The following is a 15,141-nucleotide window of genomic DNA, read 5'->3' on the forward strand; positions in this document are numbered from 1 at the left end:
CTCGCATTTCTAGAAGACTGCTCACTAGCCCATGCTATCACGACCAGTTTTAAAGACGCACAAGGGTTGTCATCCGTCTTTCGAAGGAAGTTTGGTCGAGTTACAGAAATTCAATGCTAGCTCCGGAAAAGCTTTAAAACTCCAAGACGCATCACGTTACCTTATCTATCTGATAACAAAAGATACTGTCCATGACCAACCTGCCTACCAAGATTTATGGGAGGCATTACTTCAATTGAGAGAGCACTTGTTAGTCAGTCCAAGGTGCAACGGTTAGCATGCCAAAACTAGAGTGTCGCCAATTAGATTTGATGGCTGTGCGAATGTAATTAAAAATTTCATTGATGTTGCATTAATGCAACAGCCACTTCCATTAACTATTTAGTTAAGGAATGAGTTAATAAATTTTTCCATTACCTTTTTATTCAAATTTCCTTTATTTTTAGAACGACCAATGCTTATATACAACACAAAATTCGACATTCGCCAGTGGTTCTTAATAAGTTGTACCAATCCTCTCACAATATGGATATACAGGTATTTTATCAAATATTTTTAGTTTTAGATATACACTGCTGAGCATTAAGTTAAGATCATAATTTGAAACTATTTTAGATATTTTTATTTTTACTTATTTTTTCGATTAGGTATTTATAACATAGTTTACAAAGTGATTGCACGTAAAAAATTTCTTTTTCGAATTTAATAAGACTATGGAGAATAAACAATTTTACTTTGATAGATGTTTATTGTTAAAATAAAAAGAAATTAACGACTTCAGTAGCAAAACCTTCCTCCTCTGGTAGTAATAACAGCTTTCAAATGATAAGGAATGGTACATCCGTTCTGTAAAAATCTCCCCATAACTTCATGGGAGATTGAAGAAAGAAAACACATTTGATTTAAACTTCACCAGTCTACCGTGATTATCCGTGTAGTACGAGACCGCCAACAACATTTTCCTGAGCAGAACTTTATGATATATCTTGGAACTCTAATTCATAGGTATTGATGTACTCCTCCTCCTAAATGTCTTTTCTATTGAGGTTGGCGATCAATATGGCAAATTTCTCTCTGTTCTGGGCTTGACGAATTAAGTTATTTTCTGCTATGTGGGTCCAATCTCTGACGTTTCGTAGCCGAGATTATTTTTTCTTTCTTCCTATACCCCTTTTATCTTCGATCTTGCCTTCTAATTTTACCTGAAGTTCCTCAAATTCCCTATGGCGCATTGTGTGGCCTAGATTGATGTACTAACAAAATCTTATTACTGATATAGTGATGAGCGCGTTAATAACCGGCAAAATAACTCAAAAGATGAAAAACACATTAAGTTGTGAGATAAAACGAAATCAAACTAGTGGAGGTGGACGATTTAGCGATAAAAACCTATAAATTTACATTCTACTTATTGTTTCCCACCTTTAGACGTATCGGACGAGTTTGACAACTGCCACTGTGACAGCTTTAGTTGACATGCTCCTCTGATACGTCTAAAGGTGGAAAGCAATAAATAGAATGTAACTTGTGAAATGTTTTTAGCGCTAAATCTCCCACCTCCACTAGTTTCATTTTTTTTATCTCATAACTTAATATGTTTTCCATCTTTTGCGTTATTTTGCCGTGCTCATCACTGTAATAGAAAGTGGGGATGGATTGGCCCATGCATTCTCTAAATGAAAAAAATCGACGACTATTACAGCTGCGACAAAATCAAATTTGGGTTCGCAAATTCATTAATTGTCAACAAAAAAGTAAAATATACAAGCCTAAAATGTCATGGGTAGTTCTTTCAGGACAACAGATTCAGTAAAACACAGGTTAAAATAAATTAAATGTATTGAAGATATTTGTATACAGCTAAACTTAAATTAATAAAATAAAATAACGTTCTACCTTCGCTCCGTTTCGGAGAAAGTTCCCTCGGCGGACGTCTGTAAAAGAAAAATAAAATTGTATTTCTTACTATCAATAGAATATGCAATTAATGTAATACAAGGATCAATTACGCACAGACTAGCACCTACTTACACTTCACTGCAGTGTAAGTACAAATACTCCCACAATCAAAATATTAATAACTATACAGACACCCATACAACTCCGAATCGGAGATGGATGATCCGTTCACTACACGGTTACACGGATCCTGTTTAATTACGAGCGGAGCATCTCTTCACTACAGAGTTCCACCACAGAGATTGGCCTACCTGTTCACTACACTGGTTAGCCCGGGTACTCCATTAAAATGTTACATTTTTTAAGCCGTACCTTGCATTTGTTAGAGGAGTCAATTTTATTTCTTTAATGTGTAGGGGGGATCAGTAAAAGCTTAAGTTCAAGTTTTTGGGGTCGTCACCCTTGTCCCCCCGCAGCCATCTTGGAAATGGTGTGCAAAGGGGTTTCGCACTATATCTCGTAAACTACCAACCCTACGCAAAATCTATGTAAACATAAAATGTGGCAAATTAAATTTTCTACAATTTTATTTCTATTACTTTTTATCGTCAAGTGACCAACAAAAAAGATATAAACAAAAATATGTAAAAAATTTTTAACAAGTAATTCTATTTATTTATATAGGTTTTACAGCGCTTCAAACTTGACCCGATTCTCGAATGCTCATAGGGATATAATAAAAACAAAAGTTAGGCTTAATTTTTTTTATATATATTTTTTATTGTATGTATACACCGTTCTTAGGCGTCAACGCCCTTCGGTAGGGATCTATGGAGGAGTATCACCAAGCCGGAAGCCCTTATCCCTTCCCGTACCGCTCCTCCATAGGCCGATCAGACGCCAGTTTATTCCAGACCAAGCCGTAGACTCTATTGAGTTTTATACTACAGCGTTGGCCTTTTTATAAATTTCATGACCTAGCTGAGGCTCGAACCAGCGACCGCAAATCGCAAATCCACTAAACTTGTCGATCGACTGAGCCCCAGCTAACTGGACCGTCAAGACCGACATTATTTTTATTTTTTATTCATACAATTTATTATGATTTTAACATTCCTATGCTATTATTAATCTGTTTTTGACCTTTCTCCCCACTATAAAACTTATAACCCTAAGCATATAGAAATGGCCCAAGAAGTTGTTTGAGGACAAATTCGCCGGTTTAGAAGAAGAATGACTCAACCGCATATTGCAAAATTCTCAAGAAGAGCAAAAAACGAATTTTTTATATCAAAATCATAAAGTATGATCAAAATTAGCCATTCACCAGACCGTGGTCAGGATCTCGAGATATAAGGGTTTTTTGGGGTGTGCCGCTTGTTTATGAAGTAACATAACTTTTTTCCTATTGTATATTTTGACTTAAAATTTTCCAAAAAACTTCTTCATGAATTATATTTTATTGTTATGTTAGTTAAAATTATAAAATAAAAAAGAATGTGTGTGTACTTTGTACGCACGTAAGAAGTTATACTTCTATTATATGATTTCTTAAAAATAAATATACTTTAAACAGTTTGTTTTAATTTTTTTTAAACACCAAACTAATTTTGTGCTTACCGCTTTTAAAAAAATAAAAAAAGTATAGGATTGCACTGGATTCGAACTCACGACCTCTCGATCTCTGGCCGAATTAGTCGAGGCATTGAAGCACAAAAAAAGGCCTTACTCTCGATTTTTGGCGCAGTAAGACGGATTTTAATGCAGTTTGGTGCGTTGGATTCGTGAGAATGTCAGGAAATTTTGTGAACTATTGTAATGAGTAAGAAATTTGAAATTGCGTTTGTGCATAAGAAAAATTCATTTCAAAAGTGCATTTTGAAATAGGCAATTATTATAAATTTGCAACCCGGTAAATAGTTGAGCAACATCCCGAATAATTATTTTAATTATTTTTAATTATTTTTAATCATTTATAAATCCATATAATAATAGTCTAAGATGTCAATACCCATTAATAATAAACAAAAAAAATTTCCTTATGTGGGAATCGAACCAAGTACTAACGGGTCCGTAGCTAAATACACATACCGCTAATCTACGCAGACACTTGCTAGACAACGGCGATATATTAGGTATAAACAAAACAAATTGGTAAGTAAAAATTGTAAAGAAAATTACTACATACTTAAATGTATTATAAAATTAATATATTCCTAAATTTTAGAAGAAACATTCGTAAATAGGTATTATTAATATCTATTAATGTTACTAAATGAAATATAAATATTTTGACGTTTCACAATTTGACAATTCACTTTTAACTGCAGTGCCTTAAAATTTTTAAAGCACCGGTGCTTTAAAGTAGCATTTTTAACGCTCCTATGGAGTGCTATAAATTGCATTTTTAACACGTTTGTAGAAAAATATATTTAATAACACTAATATATTCTTTCCACACCTTTTCTGGACTGATAAATACATAAATTAAATCATTTAGTAACGAACTACATACTGCCTGTGTGCGCAGATTACTAAGATTTCACCCTCAATGAAATCGAGCCTAAAGAAGTATAACTTAAAAAAGGCAGTATAACTATTAACTAACCTTTGTTGTTTCTCTTCCCACAAATTTTAACACGCAACAACCATACATTACATAACCAAATCGTCAACCGTCCACACCACAGCTGTGCTACAGCTGCCATATTGGATAATTTTTGACATGTCATTTGAACATCCAATCAGAACGAAGTTATAATGCGCATGCGCCCGGATCATAGGTTTTAACATATAAAAATTCACCCTCATAACGCGCGTAAAGAAGTATAACTTCAAAAAGTTTGTCACTCAACTTTTTTAAGTAAACATGAAACTGACGAAATATGATGACAAAATGTTTAAAAACTCACAACTCTTTTTTAATGTGTTTAAATATTTAGGACAAATTCCATTGTTATCTACATACCTCAAAAATTACACAGTAAAATTTTCAAAAGGAAATATTTACAGCGACCAAAGATACAGCGAGGTAAATTTGAAAAATCATCAAAATTGATTTACGGCATTTTTGTATAAAATTTGATTTTTGAACATGTTCCACCAAATCTAGATAAAAAATAAAATAAAAAAGTATTTGGATTCAGCGACCTCGAAAACATAAAAATAGACCAAAATTGGTCATTCACCTTAAATTTGATTTTCGTGGTCGGCATAACGATTGCTGCCGCGCGACTAATATTATAGATAGAAATAGTATATTATTCAACGAGCCTGTAATGATGGCTATTACTCACGATGATGAAGTTTGTGACACGAGCCGTAGGCGAATTCGTAATTCATCAGAGTGAGTAATAGCCATTACATGCGAGTAGAATACTATACTTTTTCTACGACCTCTTTTTTTATTTTAATTAGTAAAAAATGTAATTATCAACTACTCGAGATTTAAATTATAATAATTTACAAGAATACCTAAATGATATTTACCCCTAGTACGTATCTGAATAATTGGTTGCCTACTATTACCAAATTATTATTTATTGTAAAAATACAACTAGAAATAGTCAATATAAGTTCTATTCGTTTCCGAAAAAATATAAGCTTAAATTTGTACCTACTGTCAATTAATCTAATAAATAGGAAATGTCTGTTGTCGGTGGACGTATTTCAATAGTTATAATGTATATTTACATTTAACTATATATAACATAATAATATAACTATACATAATATGTTATAACATATTTAACACAATATAACTTGAAAAATAAACACAATATTAGTTATAAATTCTAATTAAAATAAACAAAATGAGCTAATGTCACTGTCACTAAAATAAATGATAAACGTCAAAATTTTTAGTAAACAAGATATAAACGTAAAAAATATACTGACATTGTTACAGTTAAAATTCGTTTAAAAATTTTTCGAAGTTAATTATTGATATAAATTACAATTTTATTTGCAGTTTATATACGATTAATATTAAAAGTAGCATGCGTCACTTGAATCTAACTTCAGCCCGTGAGTAATGACCGGTGAGTAACTTCAGCCCGTGAGTAATGAATTATTACTCACGGGTACAGTAATGGGTGCTATTAACTATGAAAAAATAGCGAATAATGAGCATGTTATTAAACGGTCGTAGAAAAAGTATTTTTTATTGTATTCCTATGAGAATTCGAGAATCTGGTCAAGATTGGAGGGCTGTAAAACCTAGATAATAAATAAAGTTACACAACTTTATAGCGAAAATTGTTCATTGAAAAATCCTCTGCAAAATGGCTATGATGTTATTTTATTGTGAAATGAACGGAAAAAAAGTTATAACCTCCAAAAGGAAATTTCTCACAAAATTTTCTCATATTTTTATTTATAACTTTTTTGTTGGTCACTTGACGATAAAAAGTAATAGATATAAAATTGTAGAAAATTTAATTTGCTACAATTTATGTGTAATTAAATTTTCTGTAGGATTGCTAGCTTAGAAGATACAGCGCGAAAGCCCTTTGCACCCCTTTTTCCAATATGGCGACCGGGGGACAAGGGTGGCGACCCCAAAACTTGAACTTAAGCTTCTACCGAACCCCCCTACACATTAAAAAAATAAAATTGACTCTCTAAGAAATGCAACCTAAATGTAACATTTCCTGGTTTCCTCGAAAGTGGTGCCGACAAACTGAGACCGTAACACTGCGATGAATGATGTCATATAAAACTGTACCATGCAAAATAATAGGGGTGGTTTCCAAGGATGCGTTGGAAGCCACCGCTTGCTGAGTTTACACATTCCATTGCCGCAGTGAAGAACCTTGAATTTTTCACCGTAATCTGACGTAATTCATCGCAGTACTACGGTCGCAGTTTGTTGGTGCCGCTTTCGAGGAATCCAGCGCTTTATTGTTGTTTATTGGTTCTCTTCTTAAATACCATTTCGGTGGCTCCCCGCCTGCCTTCTATCGATAGAATGGAGGGAGTCTAGTAGGAGCGCGTTGAAGTTGATGTGTGCACTTCTGACTTCTGACGAGATGTTGAAAGCCGGACGGAAGGATATCGTTACAAAGAATCAGCAACTATTGGCTGAGAGTTTTGACGGTTGCGCTCTCTCGCGGTTTGAAACTTGTACTTTTCTGATAAAATTGATGTATGTGAAATATTCAAATGAGAAAAATAGATATTTATCTAGAAAAGCACAAATTATGAACTAAAATATTATTGTAACCTGATTACTGAACGAATACACAGAATTGATAGTAAAAGTAGTTATGTTTTTATAATTTATTCATTACAATATGTAATATAAAAATTCGTGCGACAGGATGACTGCTTACGCAAGAGGCTATTGAGAAAAAGAAGAAGTTTATGTGAAATTTAGAGGTTACCTCTGTTTTTATTGGCTGTCAGTTTCGTCGGTAGCGCTCTCTCGCGGTTTGAAACTTGTACTTTTCTGATAAAATTGTTCAAATTCAATGCACAAAACTTCCACTAACAGCGCTGGTGAAAACTGTTAAATCCCCTCTATTCATCGGCTCACATAGCGAATAGAAAGACGGTTTATATTTTTGTAGTTTAAGATTATATTTTATTTGTGTTTTAGGCAGTGTTATGTAAGATTCAGTTCGCAAACCTACAGTTTGAGGAAACTACATGAATCAATACATCTTACTAACAATTCCATTCAATGCAAGTACCAGAATCAAACACGTGATATGAACTTACCAAGTTTTAACATGTGGGACTCTGCTCATTTCAGAAACTACTTATCAGGTTATATATGAAACATTAAAATTTAGTTATTCATTTATTCTTTTAAAGGAGAATATATATTTTTTTAAACACTACGCTTCAACTCCCTTCCAAACTAACCATATATACAGTGATCAGGCAACCAAATAACGTTTATAAAACGTTGAAAAAACGTCATAATTATCACCAAATGACGTCAGTTTATCACGTTTTTTAGACGTCGAACATCACGTGAATATGTCTCACCATAAATCACGTCATTTTTATTACGTTTTAAATACGTGATATGAAAAACGTATTTTTTACGTCGATTTTGCGTCGTTTTTTTGATTTAATTTTCATTTTATGGTTTTAGAAATACACAATAATTGAATGGGTCCACCACATGGTTTGTTTTTGAGAAGTCAAAGAAAAAGTTTTATATTGTGATAATGGTGAGTTTATACATTTTAAAGGTGAGTAATACAGTTTGTATTTTGTATTTAAAAACTGTATTACTAACCCTTAAAATGTATAAACTCACCATCATCACAATATTAAAACTTTTTCTTTGACTTCTCAAAAACAAACCATGTGGCGCTTACAACGTTATTCGGCAGACCCATTCAATTATTCGTATGGGCATTGTTAGAATTGCAATTTTTCCATTTAAGTAAAACCAAATGGAAGGCTTGTTAAAATGCATAGAATTACAATATCCTCAATGCAACATATATAACATACATAGAATTTTCACTTTTTATATTATAAGTATTTACTGTGTCAAAAGTGAAACAACATATAAACTAATAAATCATTTATTAACAAATTAAACATTTAAGTCACAATGTAATAACAAACTTAAGTTTAAACCATTTAAGTTATATACTTACTTACTTACTTACTTACTTAAGCCGTCCTCTTGTACCTTACGGTGTCGAGGTATGTCTTTAAGTTATATAATATATATAATTATTATAATTATACCACACACTTTAAAGGTACGATTCCGACAACGACTGCAGATGGCAGTTACAGTTGTCACCATGACAGACGTCATTATTTTGCACTAATAATTTGCATAATTATTAGCAACTGACGTTCTGCCGGACAGCAGTTGCAGTCAGATGTCGGAATCAGTCTCATACAGATAAATAGTGCAAAGTAGTAACGTCCATAACGCCGAGAACTGCAACTGATGTTTGCAGTTGCTGTCTGCAGTCGTTATCGGAATCGTACCTTTTGTCAAAAATGAATACATACAAATAAGACCCAATAGGTATATTGAATTTCAATGAAAACTATCTGCTTTATATTTATAAATTTTAAAGAAGACAATTGAATGATAAAAAATAGGACAAAACTATAATAGTCTGTGTTCTCACATATATTTCCATACTCTTATAATCCTCAAAACGATTTCAAATAATTATTACAAATTTTTGCATACAAAAAGATCCACAGACACCTGAAAAATATATTTTTTGATTAAGGGACTGTAATGACCAAATTATAATGATAAAAACAATTTACATGTATATCTGATAATACACACTTAAAAGACTAATAGGGCTTTTTATCGACTGTCATTTGTTTCGAGCATCTGTCATGTGTCACATAATATTAATATATCTACGCCATATGTCTTTGGTGTGTATGTAAATGTAAATGTGTCAGGTGCCATACGATAAATAAATAAATAAATTGGTATATACCAATAACGTATGACGTAGATATATTAATATTATGTGACACATGACAGAAGCTCGAAACAAATGACTGTGAATGAAAAGCCCTATACATAAATACTCATGATGAAGAAGTACATTATAATTAAAAATGACTAACCATTTTCATATCGCTGCAACATGAAGCCAAAGCCATCTTATCATTTCAGTTCGTTTAGAGAGTGCAACAAGCACTCTGACCGAACAGTTTGAAAACTAATTAGTTTTTTACCAGAGAATGTACATAGCTGTAACATCTGTACATGCATTGGGTTCTTCTTCTTCTGTCTTGCTGTGGGCATACTCAGCTGCAAATAAGATTGCTGCAATATGGCTGCAAACTTCACTATTACCGGCCATCCACATACAATGTGCATTTGCTATGCCATTGGAACTGGCTATCACCCAAGCATCTAGTGGTTTAGCTTTAGATTTTTGGGAATTCTTCACCTAAAAAAAATATTTTATCTTTGTGGGAATGCTTCAACTACAAAAATTTATTTTTATTAGAGTATTTGCGTTCTTTACAATGATTGAGTCATGACTGTTTATTATTCTCTTTTCTATCATAGCAATTACATGTCGTCGACCTAATCTGTAAACAGGGTAACTCCATTTATCCAAATTTTACAGAGGCACAAAAAATTATTTCTCTAAATATGACTAATGCGAATGCTACGTATCTCCCATTTTAAAAGATAGAATGCTAAAATGGAATATTTTATAGATAGGTACTAACGTTTGTACCTATATTGTTTAATGAGTGTATTAATATTATTTACCACCAACTCTTTCTTGAAAATATCACTTTCTAAACAGTGAGGTCAATCGTGTGGTATGACAAACTGGGGAGTTACATATTTTTTGTACTAAATTTGCTGCAAGGGAGATACGGTGTATACGAAGATGTCACTATTTACTCTTCTGGTAAAAATATGCATGTGCATACTTTTTTTAAACGAGTAGGGATTTTTTCAAATAAATGGCAGTAATAACTCATTTTCAGAGAAATATGGAGTTACACAGTTTACAAATTAGGACGACAATATGTCTGGTTTCATACAGATATATAAACGTAAATAAATCTAATATTTAAAACCCATTTATCCGAAAGACACTAATACTGTTATCCATATATTTCTTAATGGTGAATAAATAAAATAAAGACTTACCTTTTCAACAATAATATAGAAATCATCAAAACATCAAATGTTTCAAAACAAATCCAGTTGTGAAGACTTTTATGTGCCTGAAGGCTTTTGTATGCTTTCATCTGATGTGTGAGACTGTACCAGTCTATCTAGAATAGCATTATAACAGTAGGTAATTGATGGAATGCACTGTAAAATCCAATTCTGATGACTGAATTGTATATGGATCTAAATCTCTAATTATTTTCAGCTTCAATGAATATCTAAAACAATAAAAGAAATAATGTTATTGCTTGCAAAATTCATCATTATTGATAAATATCAGGGAAAAATGAATAGTAAATAAAAATTGTTTCGCCTACCTTTCTAAAACATCTGCGGTTTGCATTGTGGTAAATTTATAAAACTTACAAATGACAAACAAAAGTTTTAAAAAATACACACAAAACAGCCAACAAAATCCAAATGAATCCAAAACAAAATACTAGGACAAACAAACAATGAAATGAAATGAAACGACAACGACGATACAAACAAATATACAAACATAACCTTAGTTTTGTAACTTTTAAGTTCCAAGCTCCTCCCAATTTCGTGACGTCAGACTTAGGCTGGCTGAAATGAAAACGTATTTTAAACGTTATTTTAACGTCATTAATCTTACGTATTTAAAATCACCTACAAAAGACGTCGATATGACGTAATGTTCAACCACGTGTATATATTCCACCAAATACTGACGTTTCCTCGACGTTGTTGACGTCACTTGGTTGCCTGAGAACGTAAGGGTAGGAATAAATTCATTTTTTCATCAATAGACGGTTTTGGAAATAAATCCCAAAAAAAGTCGATTTTTATTTTAATTTTTTTTTTGTTTTTTAAATGAGAACAGGTGTCGGGTGCTAGCTTATTTAAAATATTATTCAATTCTCGGATCAGATCACCAAGAGGGACACGAAGTAACCGCACATCACTTGAATGCGAGTTCAAATCCAGGCCCGGTGAACGGAAACCAAAAGGCTAACGCAGCAGTTTAAAATAATTATAATTTATGAATCTGAGACTTTTTTACGTATTGAGCCTGGGTTGATATAATATATAATTATTACAACAGTATCTTGGAAACAGTACTCGTTTAATTAGCTTACATATGACGTAATAATTGAGTACATGTTTAACAATAACAGCGATTATGAATAATATGCTAAAAAAAGTCAGTTCGCTGCCTGTGTGTAATAAATTCTCCGGCGCATGCACTCGCGTTTCATCTCCTCATGATAGACCGAGAGCCCATCGCATGATATGTCGATACATCACATACTTGACTAGAATACACTGGTATCTTATCGGCCTATGAGAAAGCAATACGGCAAGGAGTAAATGCTTGCGGCTCAGTGATACCTTGTATAAATAATTATGTTAATGTTTATATTATTGAATAGAGAATTGAATAACCTTTCAAATGAGTAGCACACGACTCCTATTCTCATTTAAAGAATCGTTGATTACGTCATCCCACCCAGACGGATGACGTCACTAGTATGATAAATATACCAAAAAATCATAATTTAAAAATAAAACTCGACCTGTCTTGGGATTAATTTCTAAAAATCGCTCATTCACGAAAAATTAATTTATTCCAACCTTTACGTGCTCACTGTATGTACATATATACCTACTTTTATATCATTTGTAGAATTTAATTCATTCTTTTTCATTTCAGCGGTTATATGTTACACTGTATATAGGCGCATATAAAACTTATTCTTAATGTAATTTACATTCCTTACTAATAACCTCAAAATACCCAACCAACAAAATTTCCTTTTCTTTAAGTGCTGTCTCCCAATCGGGGTTGGATAACATTATCATCACTATCTTTACTCCATCTACAGCTGATCTGAAGAGTTCTACGGAACTGCATTTAAACCAGTCCCTTAAATTTTTCTACCATGACACTTTCCCCAAGCAACCAAATAACGTTTAAAAACGTTGAAAAGGCGTCATAATTATCACCAAACCACGTAGTGTTTATCACGTTATTTCGACGTCGAAAGTCACGTGAATTTGTCCCACCACAATCAACGTCATTTTTATCACGTTTTAACCTACGTGATATCAATAACGTAGTTTTTATGTCGTTTTTTAGATTATTTTTTATTTTATGGTTTTAAAAATACACAACAATTATTCGTATGGGTATTGTTGGTATTGCAATTTTTCATTTAACTGTTTTAAATTTAGCCCATAGGCTGAAAGTAAAACCAAATGGAAGACTATCTAAAATGTATAGAATTACAATACCTTCAATGCTACAAATATAGAATTTTCACTTTTTATATACCTACTTACTGCGTCAAAACTGAAACAACATATAAACCTAATTAGTTCATTAACAGAAAATAAACACCAAAACAAAACAAATACCATAACCTCAAACAGTTTTCAAGAAAAACTATTGCATTGAAACTCACTTGATAAAAACGAACAAAAATCTCTTAACATGTTTCTTCAACTAAATATCTAAATGAAAAGTCTTATTTTAACACAAAATGCATGTAAACAATAAATAAAAACTTTCTTATGGAAATTGTTTGGAGTCATAAGCATTACCTAAGTTTAAGCTCCTCCCAATTTTGTGACGTCAGACTTAGGCTATCAAATTAAAAGATGTTTTTAAACGTATTTTAACGTCATTAATCTTACGTATTTAAAATCACCTACAAAAGACGTTTCTACGGCGTAATGTTTAAACACGTGTATATATTCAACCAAAAACTGACGTTCCCTCGACGTTATTGACGTCACTTGTTGCCTGGGTCCTTCTTCCTATACTTCGTCCTTTTCTTATCTTTCCTTGTATTATATAATCTTAGCATTTTATATCGCTCTCCCCTCATTTGCGTGTCCCAGATATTGTAATTTAAGTCTTATTGTGCTTCTAGATATAGGACATCCAACGGTTTACAATAAAATCATATTTCCCGGAATGAAAGAATGTATCACAGCTGCTGTGCTCACGCATTATGAAAATATGGTCCAGAGACAAAACAGTTTCGAGTTATACGGTGCAGATTTTATTCTAACAGAAGATTTTAAACCTTGGTTATTGGAGATTAATTCAAATCCAGCACTGTATGGCTCAACGCCTGTCACTGCAAGATTGTGTCCTAGTGTTTTAGAGGATGTTATTAAAGGTACTGTTGTTTTTTCGATCATCGTTATAATTTGTCTTTCGTTCATTTTCTCAGAATGATACAGCTAACGTCATTTTTGGTAAGGTAAAAGAAATGACGTATTTTCGACCAGATTTACCGGACTCCTTTCTTCGGCGAAACCACTGGAACTCTTTCCAGCTATATCTGCGAGGTGTTAGTTTCTGCTAGGTATTTATTAGCGTTTCCTGATCCAAATGGAAATATCCTGATGGAAAACTATCCCAGGCTCTAAATAGAGGATTCCTCAATAACAAAGAAATATATGAAACAATATATAGGCCAACATTGACAACATAAAAGAAACTAGAAACTGGAGTATAATATACTATGTACCTATATTATACAAGCAGCAGAGATTTAATACCTCAGAAAACGATAGTGGCAAGAAGGGCAGACACATTCAAAAATGAAGAAATAATAAACAGACTTAAAATCAAACCGTTACGTGGCACAATCAAGGAGAAAAAATAGCACGGTTCAGCCATTTAACACGAATGGACACTACCTAACAGGCAAGTGAAAAGATTTTGGGACGCTAAACCAATAGGGAAAACAGAAGAGGCAGGCCAATAAAAGAGTGGAACAGTAACATAGCAAAGATATATTACAAAATAAGGAAATATTTGTAAGACCCGATACAAATGGAGAAGAACAGGAACGAATTGAGAAAATTCATCAAATGCTAGTAGTAATTCCCTCTCCCTCGACACCTAACTATAGAAGCGGAACGATTATTGAAGTATCTATGTACGTACCTAATAAATGTCAGGTCAGACTTCCATCAAAGTCAAGTTCTATTAAGAGAAATGGAAGCATAGTTATCAGCATATCGTTTAACAGCTAGCAATATGTTACCCAGAAAGTGGTTTCACGAGAGAGGTTTTCAAATTTACAGATCTAGGACTTCTCATTTCGTTAATGGATTCGTGGACACACTTCTCCCAAAAATAGACAGTTTGGTTCTTTATGCTGTGATTTGGTTTCAATTCGATTCAGAGCTGATCATGCAGCCCCCCTGATAAGGTCTAGGGAGACTGAAAAATACGTAAGGTGATGATTGATCGTCTCTGAACCTAAATGAAACATAAACTGTCTGTTATTTTGATGAACTAAAAATGTATCATTTTCATTGCTGCATTATTCTTAAAATAGTTTATTGAAAAAACGTTTTCGTGTTTTGTTTTTGTTACAGTGGTTGTCGATTTTGCAAGAAATAAGGAATCAGCTACCGGAGGGTTTGAACCTCTTTACAAAGGAACCGAAACAAAATGTAAAAATACTGAACTAAAAATTGACGGCAAGCACATGAAAATAGAAGACAGTATGCAAAACAATGTTCAGGGAAATGAATATAATGTTGTAAAAGTTAAAACACCTCAGAAAAAGACAGGAAAGGTGAAGGATATTGGGATAAGTAAG

The 15,141-nt window shown here is 32.8% G+C and overlaps 1 protein-coding gene and 1 long non-coding RNA gene across 3 annotated transcripts in view; one reads left to right on the forward strand and one right to left on the reverse strand.

Moving 5' to 3' along the window:
- Positions 1-15,141, forward strand: part of LOC114331302 (tubulin glycylase 3A) — a 154,285-nt gene that overhangs the window by 136,167 nt on the left and 2,977 nt on the right. For both annotated transcript variants that reach the window (XM_050661870.1, XM_050661871.1), the window contains 4 exons: positions 447-537; positions 7,499-7,668; positions 13,450-13,701; positions 14,915-15,136. In XM_050661870.1, the coding sequence (XP_050517827.1) occupies positions 447-537; positions 7,499-7,668; positions 13,450-13,701; positions 14,915-15,136 (735 nt within the window). The remainder of the gene's footprint in view (positions 1-446; positions 538-7,498; positions 7,669-13,449; positions 13,702-14,914; positions 15,137-15,141) is intronic.
- Positions 8,991-11,316, reverse strand: LOC126892452 (uncharacterized). The gene is made up of 3 exons (XR_007700839.1): positions 10,867-11,316; positions 10,526-10,767; positions 8,991-9,803 (listed from the first exon to the last, which is right to left on the reverse strand). It is a non-coding gene; the product is annotated as an uncharacterized LOC126892452 (long non-coding RNA).

This window comes from Diabrotica virgifera, chromosome 1 (assembly GCF_917563875.1).
Source record: "Diabrotica virgifera virgifera chromosome 1, PGI_DIABVI_V3a".
NCBI classification, from domain to species: domain Eukaryota; kingdom Metazoa; phylum Arthropoda; class Insecta; order Coleoptera; family Chrysomelidae; genus Diabrotica; species Diabrotica virgifera.